The sequence below is a fragment of the Panthera pardus genome, unplaced genomic scaffold (genome assembly GCF_024362965.1).
Source record: "Panthera pardus isolate Hobbes unplaced genomic scaffold, ASM2436296v1 HiC_scaffold_27, whole genome shotgun sequence".
Taxonomy (NCBI): Eukaryota; Metazoa; Chordata; class Mammalia; order Carnivora; family Felidae; genus Panthera; species Panthera pardus.
Genome location: NW_026526843.1, coordinates 63,320,004 through 63,347,202, shown reverse-complemented (window position 1 = coordinate 63,347,202; position 27,199 = coordinate 63,320,004). Strand labels below are relative to the sequence as shown.

At 37.1% G+C, this 27,199-nt stretch overlaps 1 protein-coding gene across 8 annotated transcripts in view; it reads right to left on the bottom strand.

Annotated features, from left to right (window-relative positions):
* Positions 1–27,199, bottom strand: part of ATRX (ATRX chromatin remodeler) — a 308,093-nt gene that overhangs the window by 138,505 nt on the left and 142,389 nt on the right. For all 8 annotated transcript variants that reach the window (XM_019436157.2, XM_019436156.2, XM_053891478.1 and 5 more), the window contains 2 exons: positions 16,821–16,923; positions 15,006–15,224 (listed from right to left, as the gene is read on the bottom strand). In XM_019436157.2, the coding sequence (XP_019291702.1) occupies positions 15,006–15,224; positions 16,821–16,923 (322 nt within the window). The remainder of the gene's footprint in view (positions 1–15,005; positions 15,225–16,820; positions 16,924–27,199) is intronic.

The following is a 27,199-nucleotide window of genomic DNA, read 5'->3' as shown; positions in this document are numbered from 1 at the left end:
GGAGCTAAGGATCTCAATGCTACAAGCTACAAAAGACTTAATTCTGACAAAAAGTGACCTTAAAAATGACACACAGTCTTATATAAAAATCTCCATTCTGGCTAACACCTCAATTTCTACTTGGTGAGACACTGAGCAGGCAACCCAGTAGAGCCACATTCAGGCCACTATCAAGCTTCTAACTTACAGGACTGTAAGATAATAATTTTGTCTTGTTTTAAGTTGCTAAGTTTGTAATAATATTTTAATATATCACTAGAAAACTCATGTACAAGGCTCTAATTAAGACTTTGGAACCATATGTTCATTAGTGGTTTGGATAATATTTTTATTATTAAGTGCTATCTTAGGGATTGGGGATTATTCAATCTTCATCTTGAATGTAGGAGGAGATAATTTTTTGTCTGTTTATTTTTTTCATTGTCTTTATAGTGTAATCTTTAATCCCTGTCCCAATAACCCCACGCATCTCCCCTCTGGTAACCATCAGTTTGTTCTCTATACTTAAGAGTCTGTTTCTAAGTTTGTCTCTCTCTCTTTTTTTCCTTTGCTTATTTGTTTTGTTCCTTAAGTTCTTCATATGAGTAAGATCATACAGTATTTGTCTTTCTCTAGCTGACTGATTTCGCTGAGCATTATATTCTCTAGCTCTAGCCATGTTGTTGCAGATGGCAAGATTTCATTCTTTTTATGGCTGAATAATATTCCACTGTGTGGAATATACACACCACTTTTCTCTATCCATTCATCTATCGATGGACATGGGCTACTTCCATAGTTTCACTACTATAAATAGTGCTGCAATAAACAGAGGGGTGCATGTATCCCTCCATATTAGTGCTTTTGTATTTGGGGGTAAATACCCAGTAGTGTGATTCCTGTATCAAAGGGTAGTTCTATTTTCAACTTTTTGATGAACTTCCATGCTGTTTTCCCAAATAGCTATACTAATTTACATTCCCACCAATAGGGCAAGAGGGTTCATTTTCTCCACATCCTTGCCAACATTTGTCGTTTCTTCTCTTCTTGATTCTGGCCATTCTTACATGGATAAGGTGACATCGTGGTTGTGATTTGCATTTCCCAGAGGATTAGTGATACTGAGCATAGCATAACATAAACTTGTTGAATCATTATATTGTACACCTGAAACTAATGTAAGACTGTGTCAACTATACTCAAATACACATAAAAACATTTAAAAAATTAAAATAAATAAAATAGCAGTACTCTCGGATGCAGGAAATAAAAAGCTTTTAAAACACGCAAAAGACAGAAACTTAGTCAAAATGACAATGGAGGAATTTTCTCCGAAAAAAAGGTGAAGAAGAAATCGCAGCTAGAAACTTGCTCAAAACAGATACAAATAATATATGTGAATAAGAATTTAAACCAAAGTCATAAGACTAATAGCTGGGCTTGAATAAAGCATAGGAGATACCAGAGAAACCCTTGCTGCAGAGATCAAAGACCTAAAAATAGAATGAATTAAAATATGCTATAGTTGAGATGCAAACTAAACTAGACACAGTGACAGCGAGGACTGAAGAAGCAGAGGAGAGAACAGGTGAAATAGAAGACACAATTATGGAAAATAATAAAGATGAAAAAAAAAAGGGAAAGGAAATTACTAGATCACGAGGGGAGAATTAGAGAACTAAGTGATTCCATGAAATGAAACAATATCCATACCATATGAGTCCCAGAAGAAGAGCGAGAGAAAAGGGCAGAAGGTTTATTTGAATAAATTACAGCTAAGAACTTCCCTAATCTGGGGAAGGAAACAGGCATCCAAATCCAAAAGGTACAGAGAACTCCCTTGAAAATCAACAAAAATGGGTCAACACCACAACATATCACAGAGAAACTTGCAAAATATAAAGAAAAAGAAAATTCTGAAAGCAGTTAGGGATATACAGGCCTTAACCTACAAGGGTAGACACATAAGGGCAGTAGCAGACCTGTCCACTGAAACTTGGCAGGCCAGAAGAGAGTGGCAGGAAACATTCAATGTGCTGAATATGAAAAATACACACCAAAGAATCCTTTATCTAGCAAGTCTGTCATTCAGAATAAAAGGAGAGATAAACATACCCAAACAAATGTTAAAGGAGTTCGTGACCACTAAACGAGCCCTGCAAGTAATTCTAAGGGAGACTCTCTGAGTACAAAGCAGCAAAGACTACAAAGGACCAAAGAACATCACAAGAAACATGAAATCTACACATGACACAATGGCACTAAATACATATCTTTCAAAAATCACTCTGAATGTAAATGGGCTAAATGCCCAATCAAAAGACGCTAGGTATCAGAATGGTTAAAAGCCCAAGATCCATCTATATGCTGCAAGAGACTTTACAAGAGACTAATTTTAGGCCTGAGGACACCTGCAGATTGAAAGTGAGGGGATAGAGAACCATCTATTATGCTAATGGAGGTGAAATGAAAGCCAGAGTATCCATACTTATATCAGACAAACTAGATTTTAAAAGAAAGACTGTAACCAGAGATGAAGAAGGGCATTATATAATAATATACGGATCTACTAATCAAGAAGATCTAACAATTATAAATATTTATGCCCTCAAGTTGGAAGCACTCAAATATATAAATCAATTAATCACAAACAAAGAAACTCATTGGTAATAATATCATTATTGTAGGAGACTTTAATACCTCACCTCACAGCAATGGACAGATCATATGGTCAGAAAATCAACAAGGAACAACGGCTCTGAAGGACCAGATGGCCTTAACAGATATTAAAAAGCAGAATACACAGTCTTCGTGAGTACACATGGAACATTCTCCAAAAGAGATCACATACTGGATCACAAATCAGCCTTCAACAGATACAAAAAGAACAAGATCATATGCTGTCTATTTTCAGATCAAGAAGCCATAAAACTGGAAATCAACCACAAGAAAATATGTGGAAAGCTCTCATATACATGGAGGTTAAAGAACATCCTACTAAAGAATGAATGGAAATTAAAGGAGAAATTAAAAAATACATAGAAGCAAATGAAAATGAAAAACACAACAGTCCAAACCTTTTGGCATGTGGCAAAGGCAATCCTAAGAGGAAAGTACATTGTAATTCATGCCTATCTCAAGAAGCAATAAAGGTCTCAAATACACAACCTAAACGTATACCTAAAGGAGCAAGAAAAGGAGCAGCAAATAAAGCCCAAAGCCAACAGAAAGGAAATAATAAAGAACAGAGCAGAAATAAACGAAATAGAATTAAAAAAAAAAAAACAGTAGGAAACAACAATAAAACTAAGACCTGGGGAAAAAAACCAACTAAGAGCTGGTTATTTGAAGGAATAGACAAAACTGATAAACCCCTAGCCAGATTTCTCAAAAAGAAAAGAGAGAGGACCATAGATAAAATCATGAATGAAAGAAGGGAGATCACAACCAACACAACAGATAGATATACAAGCAATTATTAGAGAATACTATGAAAAATTATATGCCAACAAACAGGACAATCTGGAAATGAACAAATTCCTAAAAACTCACACACTTCAAAAACTCAAAGAGGAAGAAATAGAAATTGTGAACAGGCTCATAACCAGCAATGAAATTGAATTAGTAATCAGAAACCTCCCAATAAATAAGTCTTGGGCCAGATGGCCTCCCAAGGGAATACCACAGACATTTAAAGATGAGTTAATAATTATTCTCCTCAAACTGTTCCAAAAAATAGAAATGGAAGGGAAGTTTCCAAACTCATTCTATGAAGCCAGCATTACCTTGATTCCAAAACCAGACAAAGACCCCAGTAAAATAGAGAATTACAAGACAATTAATGAACCTGGATGCAAAAATTCTCAATAAGATACTACCAAATCAAATTCAACAACACGTCAAAAGAATTACTTGCCATGATCAAGAGGGATCTATTCTAGGGCTGTATGGGTGGCACAATATCTGCAAATCAATCGTGATATATCACATTAATGAAAGAAGGAATAAGAACCACGTGATCATCTCAATAGATGCAGGAAAAGCATTTGACAAAATACATCGTTTCTTGATAAAAACCCTCAAGAAAGTAGAGATCTAAGGAATATACCTCAAGTTCATAAAAGCCATATATATTAAAGGCCCACAGCTAATATCATCCTCAGTGGGGAAAAAGGGAGAGCTTTTCCCCTTAGATCAACAACACGACAGGGATGTCCACTCTTACCACTATTATTCAACGTAGTACTAAAAGCCCTAGCCTCAGCAATCAGACAACAAAAAGAAATAAAAGGCATCCAAATTGGCAAGGAAGAAGTTAAACTTTCACTCTTCAAGATGACATGATATCCTACATGGAAAGCCAGAAAGACTCCACCAAAAAACTGCCAGAATGGATACATGAATTCAGCAAAGTCATTGGATATAAAAATCAATGTACAGAAATCAGTTGCAGGGCCTGGGTGGCTCAGTCGGTTAAGCTTCCGGTTCCTGATTTCAGCTCAGGTCATAATCTGGCAGTTCATGAGATCAACTCCCACGTCCAGCTCTGTGCTGACAGCATGGAGCCTGCTTGGGATGCTCTCTCTCCTCCCCCCTCTCTCTCACACAAAAAATAAATAAATATTAAAAAAAGAAATCAGCTGCATTTCTATACACCAATAATGAAGCAGCAGAAAGAGATCTCAAGGAATCAATCCCATTTACAACTGCACCAAAAACCATAAAATACCTAGGAATAAACCTAACACAGAGGTATGCTGAAAATTATACAAAGCTTATGAAGGAAACTGAAGAAGACACAAAGAAATGGAAAAACATACCATATTCATAGATTGGAAGAACAAATATTGTTAAAATGTTGATACTACCCAAAGCAACTTACACATTCAAAATATCACCAGCATTTTTCACAGAGCTAGAACAAACAATCCCAAAATTTGTATGGAACCAGAAAAGATCCCAAACAGCCAAAATATTCTTTAAAAGGAAAACCAAAGCTAGAGGCATTACAATTCCGAAGTTCAAGGGGCATTACAAAGCTGTAATCATCAAGACAGTATTCACTGGCATAAAACATACAGATCAATGGAACAGAATAGAGAACCCAGAAACAGACCCACAGATAAATGGACAACTAATCTTTGACAAAGCAAGTGGTACTGGGACAACTGGACAGCGATATGAAGAATGACACGGGACCACTTTCTTAAACCATACACAAAAAGAAGTTCAAAATGGGTGAATTACCTCTATGTGAGACAAGAAAGCATCAAAATCCTACAGGAGAAAACAGGCAACAACCTCTTTGAACTAGGCCACAGCAATTTCTTACTTAACATGTCTCCAGATGCAAGGGAATTAAAAGCAAAAATGAACTACTGGCACCTCATCAAGATAAAAAAAAAAAAAAAAACAAAAAAAACAAAAAACCCTTCAGAATGGCTAAAACTTCTGACAGCTCAGAGCCCGAAGCCTGCTTCGGATTCTGTCTCCCTCTCTCTCCGACCCTCGCCCCACTTGCACTCTGTCTCTCTCTCCTTCAAAAAGAAACAAATATTTTTTTTAAAGTTTAAGGAAAAAGGCCGAAACTTAAGTACCTATAGAGAAAAAAACCAACAAGAACCACATATTTCATATTATTCCTCAGAAGTACAAGACAAGGAGGTATCGGTTAAACACAATAGTTTGAAAGAGGTGTGGAGTGAAAGGAAAATTGGTTGAAACTCTAAACAACTTAACAGTCAGGGCACCTGGTGGCCCAGCTGGCTAAGCCTCTGACTTTGGCTCAGGTCATGATCTCATGGTTTGTGGGTTTGAGCCCTGCATCCAGCTCTGTGCTGACAGCTCAGAGCCTGGAGCCTGCTTCAGATTCCGTGCCCCCCTCTCCACCTGCCCCTCCCCCACTCAAGAGGGCTTCCGCTCAATCTCTCTCTCTCTCTCTCTCTCTCTCTCTCTCTCAAGAATAAACATTTAAAAAAATACAGGTAAGAGGGCTCCTGGGTGAATCCATTGGCTAAGCATTTGACTTCAGCTCAGGTCATGATCTCGCAGTTCGTGGATTTGAGCCCTGAGTCTGGCTCTGAGCTCACAGCTCAGAGCCTGGAGCCTGCTTTGGATTCTGTGTCTCCCTCTCTGTGTCCCTCTTCCACTTCTGCTCTGTCTCTCTCAGTCTCTCAAAAATAAACATTAAAAATAAAAGAGGGACATGTATCTATCCCCCCTTAAAAAAATACAGGTAAATAAGAACAGTCAAACCTACCAGATTACCAAATTAGTCCATTATTAAAGTAAGGTATCTAACCCACTTCAAAAATTCTGGGAAGCAAGGTGCATGGGGAAATAAGTATCTAGGAAACAAGAGATCTAAAACAAGAGATACGTGTGGGAATTCCCAGAACAGTGAAAATAGATGAAACAGACAAGATTAGAATGAGAAAACAAGGCTCCAGCAGTATCATTTCAAAGAAAAAAGAAATAAACTGATCAATCACCTGATGTGTTTTAAAATTATTGAGGAATTTTAGGGTTTTACTAAATACACAGGAAATGAATTAGTCATAGGTATGCAGAAAATAAGAAAATATAATCTAAAACGTTATTAACTATAGAAAATGCTACGGGCATCCAGCATTAACTCTAGAAAATTAACTCCAGAAAATGCTGGGTGGCCCTGTTGGTTAAGCGTCTGACTTTGGCTCAGGTCATGATCTGCTGGTGCATGAATTAGAGCCCCCTGTGAGGCTCTGTGCTGACAGCTCAAAGCCTGAATCCTGCTTCAGATTCTTTGTCTCCCTCTCTCTCTCTGCCCCTCCCCCACTCATACTCCGTCTCCATCTCTCTCTCTCTCTCTCTCTCTCTCTCAAAAATGAATAAACAATAAAAAAAATTCAGAGGGGTTCCTGGGTGGCTCAGTCGGTTAATTATCCGACTTTTGCTCAGGTCATGATCTCATGGTCTAAGTTAGAGCCCCACGTCAGGCTCTGTGCTGACAGCTCAGAGCCTGAAGCCTGCTTCAGATTCTGTGTCTCCCTCTCTCTCTGCCCCTCCCCCTCTCATGCTCGCTCACGTGTATGCATGCTCTCTAAAAAATAATCATTAAAAAATTTTTTTGAATGGGGCGCCTGGGTGGCTCAGTCGGTTCAGCATGGACTCTTGATTTCGGCTCAGGTCATGATCTCACAGTTTGTGGGTTCAAGCCCTGGATCTGGATCTGGCTCTGTGTGGACAGCACAGAGACTGCTTGGGATTCTCTCTCTCCCTCTCTCTCTGCCCCCACCTGACTCATGCTCTGTCTCTCAAAATAAATAAACATTTTACAAAAAATTTTTAAAGAAATTTAGAAAATGTAAAAAAGAATGTAATCATTATACACAATATGTATATACACATGTATATGTGTGTGTATGAGATATACATGCAATAAACACTACATAGCCCTGCTGTAAATATTTACCGTTATAGTCATGCAAACACTGACTAACGATTTCATGAGAACTGTGGCATAACCATACTGAGAGAATGGGAGAAGGGAATTCTGTGTTTGGCAGACAGTATATGAAAACTAAATCTGCGGTTAACATATAATAATGGTAATGTCTAAAACTGAGAAACAAAAAAAAAATTATAAGCATATTAAACAGAATCATATAGGTAAGAGCAAAGAATGTCTACAAGAACTGAGCCATTACCTTTGAGTAGAGTCTGAGTAACAGAAGACTTTTTTTTCAATGTAGCCTTTTGATAACATTTGATTTTTAAAAAGCACACTTATTGAATTTAATAAAACGTTAATTAAAAAAGAAACATAGGATTATTGTGGAAGATAGCGGCTTAGGAGGACGCTGGGCTCACCGCACGTCCTGCTGATCACTTAGATTCCACCTACACCTGCCTAACTAACCCAGAAAACCACCAGAAGACTAGCAGAACGGAGTCTCCGGAGCCAAGCGAAGACGAGAGGCCCACGGAAGAGGGTAGGAAGGGCGGCAAGGCGGTGCGCGCTCCACGGACAGGCAGGAGGGAGCCGGGGCAGAGGGGCAGCCTGCCGGCCAAGCAGAGCCCCCCAGTCTGGCTTGTAAAAGCGGAGGGGCCGGACGGAGTGTGTTCCGACAGCAAGCGGGACTTAGCATCTGGGAGGTCATAAGTTAACAGCTCTGCTCAGAAAGCGGGAAGGCTGGAGGACAACGGGAGGGAGAGTTGCTGAGCCCCGGGACGACAGAGCTCAGTTTGGCAGGGAACAAAGGCGCTCCCCAGAGCCATCTCCCTCCCCCATCCCCCAACCAAAATCCCAAAGGGAACCAGTTCCTGCCAGGGAACTTGCTCGCTCCCCAAAAACACCTAACGCTGTGCTTCTGCAGAGCCACCCCTCTGGCAGCGGGTCTGACTCCCTCCCGCTGCCACAGGGCCCCTCCTGAAGTGGACCACCTAAGGAGAAGCGAGCTGAGCCTGCCCCTCCTGCCACCGTGCACCTTGCCTACCCACCCCAGCTAATACGCCAGATCCCCAGCAACACAAGCCTGGCAGTGTGCAAGTAGCCCAGACGGGCCACGCCACCCCACAGTGAATCCCGACCCTAGGAGAGGGGAAGAGAAGGCACACACCAGTCTGACTGTGGCCCCAGCGGTGGGCTGGAGGCGGACATCAGGTCTGACTGCGGCCCCGCCCACCAACTCCAGTTATACACCACAGCACAGGGGAAGTGCCCTGCAGATCCGCACCACTCCAGGGACTATCCAAAATGACCAAACGGAACAATTCCCCTCAGAAGAATCTCCAGGAAATAACAACAGCCAATGAACTGATCAAAAAGGATTTAAATAATATAACAGAAAGTGAATTTAGAATAATAGTCATAAAATTAATCGCAGGGCCTGAAAACAGTATAGAGGACAACAGAGAATATCTTGTTACAGAGATCAAGGGACTAAGGAACAGTCAGGAGGAGCTGAAAAACGATTTAAACGAAATGCAAAACAAAATGGAAATGACGACAGCTCGGATTCAAGAGGCAGAGGAGAGAATAGGTGAACTAGAAGATAAAGTTATGGAAAAAGAGGAAGCTGAGAGAAAGAGAGATAAAAAAATCTAGGAGTATGAGGGGAAAATTAGAGAACTAAGTGATACACTAAAAAGAAATAACATACGCACAATTGGTATCCCAGAGGAGGAAGAGAGAGGGAAAGGTGCTGAAGGGGTACTTGAAGAAATTATAGCTGAGAACTTCCCTGAACTGGGGAAGGAAAAAGGCATTGAAATCCAAGAGGCACAGAGAACTCCCTTCAGACGTAACTTGAATCGATCTTCTACACAACATATCACAGTGAAACTGGCAAAATACAAGGATAAAGAGAAAATTCTGAAAGCAGCAAGGGGTAAACGTGCCCTAACATACAAAGGGAGATCTATAAGACTCGTGACTGATCTCTCTTTTGAAACTTGGCAGGCCAGAAAGGATTGGCACGAGATCTTCAACGTGTTGAACAGGAAAAATATGCAGCCGAGAATCTTTTATCCATGAAGTCTGTCATTTAGAATAGAAGGAGAGATAAAGGTCTTCCCAAACAAACAAAAACTGAAGGAATTTGTCACCACGAAACCAGCCCTACAAGAGATCCTAAGGGGGATCCTGTGAGACAAAGTACCAGAGACATCACTACAAACATAAAACATACAGACATCACAATGACTCTAAACCCGTATCTTTCTATAATAACACTGAATGTAAATGGACTAAATGCGCCAACCAAAAGACATAGGGTATCAGAATGGATAAAAAAACAAGACCCATCTATTTGCTGTCTACAAGAGACTCATTTTAGATCAGAGGACACCTTTAGATTGAGAGTGAGGGGATGGAGAACTATTTATCATGCTACTGGAAGTCAAAAGAAAGCTGGAGTAGCCATACTTATATCAGACATACTAGACTTTAAATTAAAGGCTGTAACAAGAGATGAAGAAGGGCATTATATAATAATTACAGGGTCTATCCATCAGGAAGAGCTAACAATTATAAATGTCTATGCGCCGAATACCGGAGCCCCCAAATATATAAAACAATTACTCATAAACATAAGCAACCTTATTGATAAGAATGTGGTCATTGCAGGGGACTTTAACACTCCACTTACAGAAATGGATAGATCATCTAGACACACAGTCAATAAAGAAACAAGGGCCCTGAATGATACATTGGATCAGATGGACTTGACAGATATATTTAGAACTCTGCATCCCAAAGCAACAGAATATACTTTCTTCTCGAGTGCACATGGAACATTCTCCAAGATAGATCATATACTGGGTCACAAAACAGCCCTTCAGAAGTATACAAGAACTGAAATTATACCATGCACACACTCAGACCACAATGCTATGAAGCTTGAAATCAACCCCAGGAAAAAGTCTGGAAAACCTCCAAAAGTATGGAGGTTAAAGAACACCCTACTAAAGAATGAATGGGTCAACCAGGCAATTAGAGAAGAAATTAAAAAATATATGGCAACAAATAAAAATGAAAAGACAACAATCCAAACGCTTTGGGACGCAGCGAAGGCAGTCCTGAGAGGAAAATACATCGCAATCCAGGCCTATCTCAAGAAACAAGAAAAATCCCAAATACAAAATCTAACAGCACACCTAAAGGAAACAGAATCAGAACAGCAAAGGCAGCCTAAACCCAGCAGAAGAAGAGAAATAATAAAGATCAGAGCAGAAATAAACAATATAGAATCTAAAAAAACTGTAGAGCAGATCAACGAAACCAAGAGTTGGTTTTTTGAAAAAATAAACAAAATTGACAAACCTCTAGCCAGGCTTCTCAAAAAGAAAAGGGAGATGACCCAAATAGATAAAATCATGAATGAAAATGGAATGATTACAACCAATCCCTCAGAGATACAAACAATTATCAGGGAATACTATGAAAAATTATATGCCAACAAATTGGACAACCTGGAAGAAATGGACAAATTCCTAAACACCCACGCTCTTCCAAAACTCAATCAGGAGGAAATAGAAAGCTTGAACAGACCCATAACCAGCAAAGAAATTGAATCGGTTATCAAAAATCTCCCAACAAATAAGAGTCCAGGACCAGATGGCTGCCCAGGGGAGTTCTACCAGACGTTTAAAGCAGAGATAATACCTATCCTTCTCAAGCTATTCCAAGAAATAGAAAGGGAAGGAAAACTTCCAGACTCATTCTATGAAGCCAGTATTACTTTGATTCCTAAACCAGACAGAGACCCGGTAAAAAAAGAGAACTACAGGCCAATATCCCTGATGAATGGATGCAAAAATTCTCAATAAGATACTAGCAAATCGAATTCAACAGCATATAAAAAGAATTATTCACCACCATCAAGTGGAATTCATTCCTGGGATGCATGGCTGGTTCAACATTCGCAAATCAATCAACGTGATACATCACAGTAATAAAAGAAAAGAGAAGAAACATATGATCCTGCCAATTGATGCAGAAAAGGCCTTTGACAAAATGCAGCACCCTTTCTTAATAAAAACCCTTGAGAAAGTCGGGATAGAAGGAACATACTTAAACATCATCAAAGCCATTTATGAAAAGCCGACAGCTAACATCATCCTCAATGGGGAAAAACTGAGAGCTTTTTCCCTGAGATCAGGAACACGACAGGGATGCCCACTCTCACCACTGTTGTTTAACATAGTGCTGGAAGTGCTAGCATCAGCAATCAGACAACAAAAGGAAATCAAAGGCATCAAAATTGGCAAAGATGAAGTCAAGCTTTCGCTTTTTGCAGATGACATGATATTATACATGGAAAACCTGATAGACTCCACCAAAAGTCTGCTAGAACTGATACATGAATTCAGCAAAGTTGCAGGATACAAAATCAATGTACAGAAATCAGTTGCATTCTTATACACTAACAATGAAGCAACAGAAAGACAAATAAAGACACTGATCCCATTCACAATTGCACCAAGAAGCATAAAATACCTAGGAATAAATCTAACCAAAGATGTAAAAGATCCGTATGCTGAAAACTATAGAAAGCTTATGAAGGACATTGAAGAAGATCTAAAGAAATGGAAAGACATTCCCTGCTCATGGATTGGAAGAATAAATATTGTCAAAATGTCAATACTACCCAAAGCTATCCACACATTCAATGCAATCCCGATCAAAATTGCACCAGCATTCTTCTCGAAACTACAACAAGCAATCCTAAAATTCATATGGAACCACAAAAGGCCCCGAATAGCCAAAGTAATTTTGAAGAAGAAGACCCAAGCAAGAGGCATCACAATCCCAGACTTTAGCCTCTACTACAAAGCTGTCATCATCAAGACAGCATGGTATTGGCACAAAAACAGACACATAGACCTATGGAATAGACTAGAAACCCCAGAACTAGACCCACAAACGTATGGCCAACTCATCTTTGACAAAGCAGGAAAGAACATCCAATGGAAAAAAGACAGTCTCTTTCACAAATGGTGCTGGGAGAACTGGACAGCGACATGCAGAAGGTTGAAACTAGACCACTTTCTCACACCATTCACAAAAATAAACTCAAAATGGATAAAGGACCTGAATGTGAGACAGGAAACCATCAAAACCCTAGAGGAGAAAGCAGGAAAAGACCTCTCTGACCTCAGCCACAGCAATCTCTTACTCGACACATCCCCAAAGGCAAGGGAATTAAAAGCAAAAATGAACTAATGGGATCTCGTGAAGATAAAAAGCTTCTGCACAGCAAAGGAAACAAGCAACAAAACTAAAAGGCAACCAAAGGAATGGGAAAAGATATTTGCAAATGACATATCGGACAAAGGGCTAGTATCCAAATTCTATAAAGAGCTCACCAAACTGCACACCTGAAAAACAAATAACCCAGTAAAGAAATGGGCAGAAAACATGAATAGACACTTCTCTAAAGAAGACATCCGGATGGGCAACAGGCACATGAAAAGATGCTCAACGTCGCTCCTTATCAGGAAATACAAATCAAAAGCACACTCAGATATCACCTCATGCCAGTCAGAGTGGCCAAAATGAACAAATCAGGAGACTATAGATGCTGGAGAGGATGTGGAGAAACGGGAACCCTCTTGCACTGTTGGTGGGAATGCAAATTGGTGCAGCCACTCTGGAAAGCAGTGTGGAGGTTCCTCAGAAAATTAAAAATAGACCTACCCTATGACCCAGCAATAGCACTGCTAGGAATTTACCCAAGGGATACAGGAGTACTGATGCATAGGGGCACTTGTACCCCAATGTTTATAGCAGCACTCTCAACAATAGCCAAATTGTAGAAAGAGCCTAAATGTCCATCAACTGATGAATGGATAAAGAAATTGTGGTTTATATACACAATGGAGTACTACAAGGCAATGAGAAAGAATGAAATATGGCCCTTTGTAGCAACGTGGATCGAACTGGAGAGTGTGAAATAAGCCATACAGAGAAAGACAGATACCATATGGTTTCACTCTTACGTGGATCCTGGGAAACTTAACAGAAACCCATGGAGGAGGGGAAAGAAAAAAAAAAAAGAGGTTAGAGTGGGAGAGAGCCAAAGCATAAGAGACTCTTAAAAACTGAGAACAAACTGAGGGTTGATGGGGGGTGGGATGGAAGGGAGGGTGGGGGATGGGTATTGAGGAGGGCACCTTTTGGGATGAGCACTGGGTGTTGTATGGAAACCAATTTGACAATAAATTTCATATATTGAAAAAAAAAGAAAAGAAAAGAAACATTATAAACCAATTAAAAGTACATGGAACATGTTAATATACATTGAAATTATATGAAATAAACAGGAGAGGAAAATACAGCATATACCACATATAGTGACCGCAGTTATGTGAAACACCTGTATATATACTGATAGGGATCAGAAGAAAATAATAATATAGAATATTAATGTCTATTTACCTAATGACTATTGTTTAAATTTTTAAAATACAATTTAAGTAACATCACAAAAAGAGATAACAACACTTAGAAGTACCGAAAAGTGAGATGCAAGAAGAGGTGTATATTACCATCCATGAGTATTTTTGCCAAAAAAAGAACTGAATCTAAAACTGATCAGACCTCTACATCCAACAGTTTATAGAGCATATGGGAGCCAGTGAAAATACACCACAGAAATGCAACAAGAAAAGCTCAGAATATAGGAAATTCTACATGAATAATCTAGCTTTTTCAACAAATGTACTCCAAGAAAGAAAAAAAAATGGAAAGAGAAAAAGGAAATTTTTCAGATTTAAAATAGATTTACAAGGTATAACATTTAAATGCCAATATAACATGTAGTAAGGCATTCTTAAGATCCTGATACATACCAACAATTTTTAAAAAACACTAATATGTTTGTGAGGGAAATGAAGAAATGTGGAATGTTAACTAGGTATTTGATGATACTATGGAAAGTCAAATTTTAAGCACAAAAAGGATACCATAATAATGTCTAAACGGTACTTATCTTTTGACAATATACTCTGAAGTATATATAGACAGAATGATATGATTTCTGAGACTTCTCCAAAATAACATGAAGATAAGAGAATAGATGAAACAAGACTGGCCTTGTGTTGTAACTGCTGAAGTTGGTAACTGTTGTTGGTACATGAAGATTTATAATACTATTCCCTTTGCCTGTATATCTGCTTGAAAACTTATAATCAAAAAAGGTTTTTTTAAAAATTTAAAATACTTTATGAATTTGAGCAATAATCTTTAAACATTTTTCTACTTCATATAAAACACAGTCACTTTGGTGATCATTCAAGAATTTCAAATCTTTCCATGTACCTAATTATATTAATATGGCCTAATGAAGATCTTAATTTGCATAAAATACTAATAGGGAAAAGCAACCATAACTAAAAATCTGTAGTGATTACAACATTCTGTTCTTAAAATACAGAGATATATATGTATATATATACATACATGAAAAAATACAGAGATATATATGTATATATATACATACATGAGTCATATTTTTTGAAATCATAAATAAAAACTGGCTTACCTCTCTCAATTTTTCTCGTTCACGTTCCCTCTCAGCAATACGTTTTCGCCTCTCTTCCTCTTCCTTAAGAGCATTTTGTGTTTCAGTTCTTAGCTTATCATCTTTAAGAATCTTTCGAATTTTCTTTCTGCCTTTTCCAGGAGACTTGGAATCATCATTTTCATCTTCTTCTTCTTCCTCTTCCTCTTCCTCTTCATCTTTATCTTCTTCAGAATTACTCTATGGAATTTAAACGATGAGAGGTAAATACCACAAAATTGTCTAATTTATCCATTTCACATTCCAATAATTAATTTAACAAGAAAAAGTAAAACAAAACATACTGAAGAGGTTTAAAATTATACTTTGCAAAAAGGAAGAGCATTAATTGAAAACAACCCAGAAAAGGAGGTAAAGGACTGGAACAGATATTTCTCCCAAGATACAGAAATATCCAATAATCCTGTGAAAAGATGTTCAATATTACTTGTGATTAGGGAAATTTAAATCAAAACCACAGGGGTGTCTGGGTGGCTCAGTTTGTTAAGCATTAGACTTCATCTCAGGTCTGGATCTCATAGCTTGTGAGTTTGAGCCCCGTGCTGGGCTCTGTGCTGACATGACAGCTCAGAGCCTGGAGTCTGCTTCAGATTGTCTCCGTCTCTCTATGCCCCTCCCCTGCTCTCTCTCGCTCTCTTTCCCTCTCAAAGTAAACATTAAACCATTTTTTAATAAATAAATAAATAAAAACAACAAATAAGATACTATCTTGCACCCATTAGGATGACTATTTTTAAAATAAAAAATAAGAAGTGTTGGTGAAGATGTAGAAAAATTGGAAGCCTAGTACACTGGGTAAACAGTGTGATGGTGCCTCAAAAAGTTAAATATAGAATTACCACATGAGCCAGCAATTCCATACCTCAGATTATAACCAAAATTAAAAGCAGGTACTCAAATATTTCTATACCCACATTTATGACATTATTCAAAATACCCAAAGATGGAAACAACCCAAATGTTGATCAACAAATGAATGGATAAACAAAACGTGACATGTACATAAAGAGAATATTATTTAGCCTTAAAAAGAAAGGAATTCTGATACATGCTACAACATGGACATGCCTTGAAAACATTGTCAGTGAAATAAGCCAGACACAAAAAGACAAATATTGTATGATTTCACTTATATGAAGTATATAAATTGGACAAATTCACAAACACAGAAACTGGAAGAAGTTACCAGGGGCTAATTACAGAGTTATCAATTGTGAATGTAATTAAGACCACTGAAATGTACACTCAGAAATGGTTAAAAGTTTCATTTAAAAACAAATGAACCCCCCCCCCCATCTGGGAGCCTAGTGTTGACAGAATGAAACATATTACAGAGAACTTGTACTTACATAATCCTGATTACATGAAAGAAATTTCAATTGGCTAACATCATTGCTAGAAGAAGTTTACTCACACATGAGTCATTATTCAGGATAAAATGTTTTATGTCTTCAGAAAACAGAACACTTCTCATCAACTCTATAGCTCCAAGAATGTAAAATAACTAAGAACAACTTAAAATTTCCATCAGATTTAGTTAAGGAACAAAAAAAAATTGATAATATATCACATTACTGCTATTTATTATTATATTACTACAAATATTATTAATATTACTGCACATTTATATCAATAAGTCAATCTTTCCACAAAAGTATTAAAATATAAATAAACCAGTAAAATTAAATTAATGAATGGAATGCAAAGAGGTAGTAACATATTTACTATAGTCTATGGTGCCAGTTATGATTCAAGCACAGAATAAATGTCATTTACCTTGTTTTCACTGGATGAGTCTTCTTGAATCTTAATGCGTCGCCTTTTCTTTTTCTGTTTATAACTCCGCTGATTTTCTTCCAACTCTGCTTTCTTTGCAGACCTAAAGAACATTTAAAATGAAAAATAAAATATTTCAGGACTTTCCTTAATTATATACTATTTTACTTTTTAATTTTTTTGAGAGAGAGAGAGTGTGCTTGAGTTGGAAAGGAGCAGAGGGAAAGGCAGATCATCTTAAGCAGACTACGCGCCCAGTGCAGACCCCAACCCAGGGCTCAATCTCACAACCACGAGATCATGACCTGAGCCAAAATCAAGAGTCGGACATTTAACTGATTGAGCCACCCAGGCACCCCTAATTAGATACTATTTTAGAACTGATTTCCCTTTGTGTACATTCCTAAAAAAGACAACAAAAACAAAAAGCAAAAACTCTTCACTAGGTTCAAAAAGGATAACCCTTACTTCGAATCCAATAATTAACATTTTAAGTTATTCAGAGGAGAGGTTTGGCATGAGTCATAAGATGGATGATGCCTTTAGAAATATAAATAGCCAACATACAAACAAAAAATATTCATCATCTCTTAGAAAAAAAGGCAGATTATAAAAGCTAGATGCTGGTTTCTTAAAATGAGCTTACAAACAAAGAAAATAGTAACAACTTTTGGCAAAAAAAAGTACTTTGGGCTTAGAAATTGGTGTATAAAGTTACATATTTTAAGACAGTACATTCCTGGCATAAATAACAGACACACATATCAATGAAAGAAAAATGTGAGTCCAGATAAAACATCACATTTGTGATGAACTGATTTTCCACAAGGTGTCAAGACAATGCAACAGGTAAAACAACATCTTTTAGATAAATGGTACTGAGACTAGTAGTTATCTACATGCAAAGGAATAAAGTTGGACCCCTATCTTACATCATATATAAAAATTAACTCAAAATGGATCAAAATCCCCTTAAAACAGACAGACATATAGATAGATAATGTTCTGGCTAACAGACTGCTCACTAATTTATTGTTGAAAAAGTGAGAAAATGGCTATAGACAGGGACCCTAGGCTTACCTTGTCCCTCAAAGACAGGTAAATAACTGTCAAATCATTCTGAATACCTAAGAAATTGACCTGAGAACTGATAAAACAAACGCCACAAGTAAAAAGAGAGAAGAGGCCACACTGAAGAAAGTAGGCAGTTCTGAGGTGTGGTTTGGGGGAGAGACCAACCGTGTGTGCTGCAGAAACACTGGATTGCAAAGAGATACACACAAAAAAAACACATCCCCCAAAGCCACTGGTGGGAAAATGAGAGGAGCTGATTTTCATGAGTTTTTGCAACCAGTGGAATCAAAGACTGGAGTATTAAAGGTTGGTGGGCTTGGCTAGAATAGAGACTGGAGTGCACTGTCCTACTCCTGGACAGAAGGCAGGCAAGCAACCCTGTTGCTGTTTGTTCCACAAACAGTGCAATCTGTGCATGGAAGACACTGTTCCCTCTTCCTAGAATGCATTTGTGAGAGGTACATTGCTTTATAAGGCAAAAAGACCAAGTGGGCACCATTCCCTCAAGAAAGTTTTGAGTTTAAAGTAGCAGGATTGGCTGTGATAGAGATGAAAGGGCACTGCACTGCTCCAGGCAGGCAAGCAACCCGGGAAAAGACAGTGTGAAAACAGAGATCTGAAAAACACCTACTATGCACGAGTGGAAATTATTCGCTCTTCTAGAAGGGCTTCCCTCAGATGAGCCAGCATGGACTCCAACTGGCTGGTGCCATTTCCCTCCCCACCCTCAGTATAAACCAACTTCAGGAAACAACATGGCGCCAACATTGGCTGCTTAACCTGCTTACACCAAGTCCTTATCCCCTTGTGCTCTGCTGGTACTGCTTTTCTCAGACAAGTGTCTGAGACCAAAAGACCAGTAAACACCGATTCATGCACCACATCTACTGACCACAGAGCTCTGCAAAGCTTTAGTTCTAGTGGAAATACTATCAGGTCTCTCTTAGATAGCAGACAACAGTACACCTACTTAAAACTCACCACATTCTGGCCAAGGTCCCAACACTACCCATTGCAGGGAAGGAGAACCTCTGCAGATGACTAAACTGAGGAATAAAGCAAAGACACTTCCTGAAGTTCCGAGTCCTAGACATTATATGACCTCTTTTTCATGAAGCCATTACTCAGGAACAGGAAACCTAACAGGCTTTTCTAACACAGAGAAAAAGATAAAGACATAAAGAAAATGTCTACACAGAGTAATTTATCCCAAAAGAAAGAACAAGAAAAGGTCAAAGCCAGAGATCTAATCAAAACAGATATAATATGCCTAATGCAGAATTTAAAGCAACAATCATAGGTTACTGGCTGGACTTCAGAAAAACATGGAAGACATCACAAACACATTTACCATAGAAATAAAAGAGCTAAAAACAATCATTCAAAAATTAAAACAGAAATAACTGAGATTTGAAACAGACTGGATGTAATGACCACAAGCATGGAAGAAGTAGACAAATGAACAAATGATATAGAAGATAGAATTATGGGGGTCGCCTGGGTGACTCAGTTGGTTGAGTGTCTGACTCTTAATTTCAGCTCAGTTCATGATCCCAGAGTCATGGGATTGAGCCTCATGTCAGGCTCTTCACTGGGTGTGGAGCCTGCTTAAGATTCTCTCTACCTCTGCCCCTATCCCCTACTCGCATGCTCTCTCTAAAAAAAAAAAAAAAAAAAAAAAAAAAAAAAAGAGGAAGAAGAAGATAAAATTACAGAAAATAATGAATCTGAACAAAAGAGAGAAAGAAGAATGATACATCATGGCATCAGGCATAGGGAACTCAGTGACACCATCAAATGTAATAATATTTGTATCATGAGAGCCCCACAAAAAGATTAAAGAGAGTTAAAGGTGTATTTGAGAAAATAATAGCTGAAAACTTTCATCATCTGGGGAAGGAAACAGACATACAAATCCAAGAGGTACAGAGAACTCCCATCAAAATCAACAAAAGCAGAACACCAAGACATATCATAATTAAATTCGCAAAATATAGTAATAAAGAAAAAAATCATAAAAGCAGCAAGACAAAAGAAGTCCCTAACTTACAAGGGAAGATGCATAAGGGTAGTAGCAAATCCCTTCATAGAAACGTGGCAAGCCAGAAAGGAGTGGCATGATATATTCAAAGCTGAATGGGAAAAATCTGCCGACAAGACTACTCCATCCAGCAAGGCCATCATTCAGAGTCAAATGAGAGATAAAGAACGTCCCAGACAAATAAAAACTAAATGAGTTCATGACACCTAAAGCAACCCTGCAAGAAATATTAAAAGGGACTCTTCAAGTGGGAAAGGAAGACCAAAAGAGACAAAGACAAGAAAGGAACAGAGAAAATATCCAAAAACAATGACAAAACAAGTAATAAAACAGCACTAAATTCATATCTATCAATAATCACGCTGAATATAAAAGGACTAAATACTCCAATCAAAAGACATAAGGTACCAAAATGGATAAAAACACAAGACCGATCTATAACCTGCCTACAAGAAACTCATGATAGACCTATGGACACCTGCACATTGAAAGTTAGGGGATAGGTAAATATTTATCTTGTAAATGGACGTCAAAAGCAAGCCAGAGTCACTATATGTATATCAGACAAACTAGATTTTAAACAAAAGACTTTAACAAGAGATGAAGAAGGTTATTATACCATAATAAAGGGGTCTCTCCAAAAAGATCTAACAATTGTAAATATTTATGCCCCCAACATGAAAGCACCCAAATATATAAAACAATAACAGACATAAAGGAACTTATTGATAATAATACAATAATAGTAGGGGACTTAAATACTCCACTTAACAATGATGGACAGAACACCTAAGCAGAAAATGAACAAGGAAACAATGGCTTTGAATGACACACTGGACCAGATGGATTTAACAAATGCATGCAGAACATTTTATTCTAAATCAACACAATACACCTCCTTTTTGAGAGCACATGGGACATACTCCAGAAAAGATCACATACTAGGTCACAAATAAGGCCCCAAGAAGTACAAAAAGATTGAGATCATACCATGCAACTTTTCTAACCGCAACACCATAGAACTTGAAGTAAACCACAAGAAAACATTTGGAAAGACTACAAATACAAAGAGGTTAAAGAACATCCTTCTGAAGAATGACTAAGTCAAGTAGAAAATTAAAGAAAATTAAAAAATACATGGAAACAAATGAAAATGAATGCAGGACAATCCAAAACCTTTGGGATACAGTAAAACCAGTCATAAGAGGGGAAGGGTATATCAAGACAAGCCTACTGCAAGAAGCAAGGAATTCTCAAAGACAAAACCTAACCTTACATGGAAAGGAGCTAGAAAAAGAACAAGAAACATAGCCAAAAGGCAGCAGCAGAAGAGAAATAATAAAAATTACACGAAAAATAAATGACACAGAATCAAAATCAATAGTAGAAGAACAAACAAATCAATGAAACCAGGAGCAGGTACTTTGAAAAAAATTAATAAAACTGATAAACTCCTAGCCAGACATATAAAAAAAAAAAGACCCAAATAAATAAAATCACAAATGAGACAGGAGAGATAACCACAAATACCACAGAAATACAAACTATAAGAGAATATTATGAAAAACTTTATGCAAACAAATTGGGAAATATGGAAGAAATGGATAAATTCCGAGAAAACATACAAACTAAAAAATTGAAACTGGAAGAAAAAGAAAATTTCGACAGACTGATAACCAGCAATGAAATTGAAATTGGTAGTCAAAAACCTCCCAACATGGGCGCTTGGGGGGCTCAGTTGGTTGAGCGTCCACCTTCAGATCAGGTCATGATCTCACAGTTTGTGAGTTCCAGTCCCACGTCTGGATCTGTGCTGACAGCTCAGAGCCTGGAGCTGCTTCGATTCTGTGTCTCCTTCTGTCTCAGGTGCTCCCCCACTCACAGTCTGTCTCTCTCTCTTTCTCTCAAAAATAAACAAACATTAAAAAAATTAAAAAAAAAAAAAAAACCTCCCAACAAAATAAACTCCAGAGCCAGATGGCTTCCTAGGGGAATTCTACCAAACGTTAAAAGAAGAGTTAAGGGGCCTGGGTGGTTCAATCAGTTAAGTGTCAGACTTTCGCTTAGGTCAAGATCTCACAGTTTATGAGTTCAAGCCCTGCATCAGGCTTCTGCTGTCAGCACAGAGCCTGCTTTGGATCCTCTGTCTCCCTTTCTCTGCCCCTCCCCTGCTTTCTCTCAATCTCAAAAATAAATAAACATTTATTAGAATAGTTAATACCTATTCTTCTCAAACTAATACAAAATAGAAATGGAAGGAAAACTTCCAAATTCATTCTATAAGGCCAACATTACCCTGATTCCAAACTAGATAAAAGACTCCACTAAAAAAGACAACTGCAGGCAAATGTCCCTGATAAAGACGGCTGCAAAAGTTCTCAACACAAAAGTAGTAAAAAAAATCCAACAGTACATTAAAAAACATCATTCAACACAATCAAATGGGATTTATTCCTGTGCTGCAAGGGTGGTTCAATATTCATAAATCAATCAACATGATTCGCCACATTTATAAAGGAAAGGATAAGAATCATATAATCCTCTCAATGGATGCTGAGTAAGTACTTGATGAAGCACAGCACTGAATCTTAATAAAAAACCTCAACAAAGTAGATATATATGGAACATACCTCAACATCATAAAGGCCATATATGAAAAACCCAAAGCTAATAAAATCAATAGTAAAAAACTGGTAACTTTTCCTGTACAGTCAAGAACAAGAAAGGGATGTCCAGTCTCTCCACACTGTTATTTAACATACTAGTGGAAGTCCTAGCCTTAGCAATAAGCTAACAAACAAAAATAAAAGGCTTCCAATATCAGCAAGGAAGAAGTCAAACATTAACTGCTTACAGATGCCATGATATGCTATATAGAAAACATAAAAGACTCCACCAAAAAATTGTTACAAATGATAACAAATTCAGTAAAGTTGCAGAATACAAAACCAATATGCAAAACTCTCTTTCATTTCTATACCCCAATAATGAAGAAGCAGAAAAAGAAATAAAGGAGTCAATCCCACTTCCAACTGAACCAAAAACCATAAGATACCCAGGAATAAACCTAACCACAGGAGTGAAGTATCTGTACTCTGAAAATGATAAAACACTTATGAAAGAAATTGAAGAAGACACAAAGAAATGGAAAAACATTCCATGCTCGTGGGTTGAAAGAACAAATATTGTTAAAATGTCTACACTACACACAAAGCTATCTACATATTTATGCAATCCTTATAAAAATATCAACAGTATTTTTCATAGAATTAGACTAAACAATCCTAAAATTTGTATGGAACCACAAAAGACCTCAAAGAGCCAAAACAATCTTTAAAAAGAAAAGCAGGGGCAGGGGAGGAGCCAAGATGTCAGAAAAGCATGGAAGTTTTTTGTGTGTCTCACGTCCATGAAGTATAGCCAGACCAACACACCTAGAAAAATGACTGGAGGATTAACACAACGATCTGCATAACCTAAACCACAGATTTAAAGAAAAAGAGAAAAAATTCATTTTTGTTTCAGTTTTTATTAAAAATATTTTTCTTTAATTTTTATTATTATATATTTTACTTCTGTGTAAACTTTCTTAAATTCTATTTTACTTCCATAATTTATTTTAGTCTGCTTGAGTATATTCACCATTTCAAATTTTTAAACAATTTCCTTTTTTTTTCTTTTTATCGCTTTTTCATTTCTTTTTCTTGAATGCAGAAAAACTTCACTTTTACTTTCAATTTCTATTACAAATATTTTCATTTAATTTTTTTACTACAGTTTTTGCTTTTATGTAAATTTTTTCAAATTCTATTTCACTTCCATCACATTTTTTAGTCTACTACAGTGTATTCACTTTTTCAAATTTTCAAACGATTTCCTTTTTTTTTCTTTTTTCTTTTTCATTTCTTTTCTTTTTCTTGAATACAGAAAGAGAAAAAATCATTTTTACTGTTAACTGTTATTAAAAATATTAAAAATATTTTCTTTTAATTTTTTTCTACTATATTCTTTACTTTTGTGTATTATTTTTTCCAATTCTGTTTTACTCCCATCACCTCATTTTACTCTGAGTATATTCATTTTTTAAAACTCTCAAACAATTACTTTTTTCTTCTTCCCCCGCCTTTTAATCTCTAATCTGTCAAACCACTTTTGATACCGAGACCAAAACACACCTAGGATCTAGCATCATGTAGTCAATTGTGTGTGTGTGTGTGTGTGTGTGTGTGTGTGCTTAATGTTTTAATTTTAATATTTTTTAATTGAATTTCAATTTTTGTACCTCATCAATTCCTCTTCTCCCTTCAAAATGACAAAACGAACGAATTCACCCCAAAATAAAGAAAACAAAGAAACAATAACCAGGGACTTAACCAACACAGATACAAGCAAGATGTCTGAACCAGAATTTAGTATCATGATAATAAGAATACTAGCTGCAGTCAAAAATAGATTAGAATCCCTTTCTGCAGAGATACAAGAAATAAAAAATAGCCATAATGAAATTAAAAATGCTATAACTGAGCTCCTATCATGGATGGATGCAGTGGCAGCAAGGACAGATTAGGCAGAACAGAGAATCAGCAATATAGAGGACAAACTTATAGAGAATAATGAAGCAGAAAAAAAGAGGGAGATTAAGGCAAGAGCACAATTTAAGAATTAGAGAAATCAGTGACTCATTAAAAAGGAACAACATCAGAATCCTAGGGGTCCCAGAAAAGGAAGAGAAATAGGTGTAGAATGGTTATGTGAGCAAATCATAGCGGAAAACTTTCCTAACCTGGGGAAAGACACAGACATCAAAATCCAGGAAGCACAGAGGACTCCCATTAGATTCAACAAAAACCGACCATCAACAAGGCATATCATAGTCAAATTCACAAAATACTCAGACAAGGAGAGAATCATGAAAGCAGCAAGGGAAAAAAGGTCCCTAACCTACAAGGGAAGACAGATTAGGTTTGCAGCAGACCTATCCAGAGAAACTTGGCAGGCCAGAAAGGAGTGGCAGGATATATTCACTGTGCTGAATCAGAAAAATATGCAGCCAAGAATTCTTTATCCAGGAAAGCTGTCATTCAAAATAGAAGGAGAGAGAAAAAGTTTCCCAGACAAACAAAAATGAAAGGAGTTTGTGACCACTAAACCAGCCCTGCAAGAAATTTTTAAGGGGTACTCTCTGAGAGGAGAAAAGATGAAAATATATATATATATATATATATATATATATATATATATATATATATATATATATATATAAATAAATACCATAAGCAACAAAGATTAACAAGGACCAGAGCACACCACCAGAAACTCCAACTCTACAAGCATCACAATGCCAATAAATTCATATCTTTCAGTACTCACTCTAAACGTCAATGGACTCAATGCTCCAATCAAAAGACATAGAGTAACAGAATGGGTAAGGAAACAAGATCCATCTATATGCTGTTTACCAGAGCCCCACGTTAGACCTAAAGACACCTTCAGATTGAAAATAAGGGGATGGAGAACCATCTATCATGCTAATGGTAAACAAAAGAAAGCCAGAGTAGCCATAGTTATATCACACAATCTACACTTTAAAATAAAGACTAAATAATGAGATGCAGAAGGGCATTATATCATAATCAAGGGGTCTTTCCACCAAGAAGACCTAACAATTGTAAACATTTATGTGCCAAATGTGGCAGCACCCAAATATATAAATTAATCACAAACATCAAGAAACTCATTGATAGTAATACCATAATAGTAGGAGACTTCAACACCCCACTTACAGCAATGGACAGGTCATCTAATCAAAAAACCAACAAGGAAACAATGGCTTTGAAGGACACACTGGACCAGATGGACGTAAATATATTCAGAACATTTCATCCTAAAGCAACAGAATATACATTCTTCTCCAGTGCACATGACACGTTCTCCAGAATAGACCATATACTGGGACACAAATAAGCCCTAAGCAAGTACAAAAAGATCAAGACCATACCGTGCATATTTTCAGAACACAACACTATAAAACACGAAATCAACCACAAGAAAAAATTTGGAAAGGTAACAAGTACTTGGAGAATGAAGAACATCCTACTAAAGAATGAATGGGCTAATAAAACAGTTAAAGAGGAAATTAAGAAGTATATGGAAGTCAATAAAAATGGTAACAGCACAACCCAAAACTTCGGAGACATAGCAAAGGTTGTCATAAGAGCAAAGTATATAGCAATCCAGGCCTTCCTAAAGAAGGCAGAAAGATCTCAGATACACAACCTAACCTTACGCCTTAAGGAGCTGGAAAAAGAACAGCAAATAAAACCCAAAACCAGCAGAAGACAGGAAATAATAAAGATTAGAGCAGAAATTAATACTATCGAAACCAAAAAAAAAAAAAACAGAACAGATGAAATGAAAGCAGAAACTGGTTCTTTGAAAGAATTAACAAAATTGATAAACCACTAGCCAGTTTGATCAAAAACTAACAGGAAATGACCCAAATGAATAAAATCAAGAATGAAAGAGGAGAGATCACAACAAACACAGCTGAAATAAAAACAATAATAAGAGAATACTATCAGCAATTATATGCCAATAAAATGGGCAATCTGGAAGAAACGGACAAATTCCTAGAAACATATACACTACCAACACTGAAACAGGAAGAAACAGAAAATTTGAACAGACTCATAACCAGTAAGGAAATCGAATTAGTAATCAAAAATCTTCCAAAAAACAAGAGTCCAGGGCCAGATGGCTTTCCAGGCAAATTCTACCAAACATTTAAGAGTTAACACCTATTCTCTTGAAGCTGTTCCAAAAATAGAAATGGAAGGAAAACTTCCAAACTCTATGAAGCCAGCATTACTTTGATCTAAAACCAGACAGAGACGCCACTAAAAAGGAGAACTACAGACCAATCTCCCTGATGAACATGGATGTAAAAATCCTCAACAAGATATTAGCCAAGCAGCTCCAACAATACATTAAAAAAATTATTCACCACAACCAAGTGGGGTTTATACCTGGGATACAGGGCTGATTTAATATCCCCAAAACAATTAACCTGATTCATCACATCAATAAAGGAAAGGACAAGAACCATATGATCCTCTCAATAGATGCAGAGAAAGCATTTAACAAAATACAGCATCCTTTCTTGATAAAAACCCTCAAGAAAGTAGGGATAGAAGGAGCATACCTCGAGATCATAAAAGCCATGTATGAAGGACCCAATGCTAATATCATCCTCAATGGGGAAAAA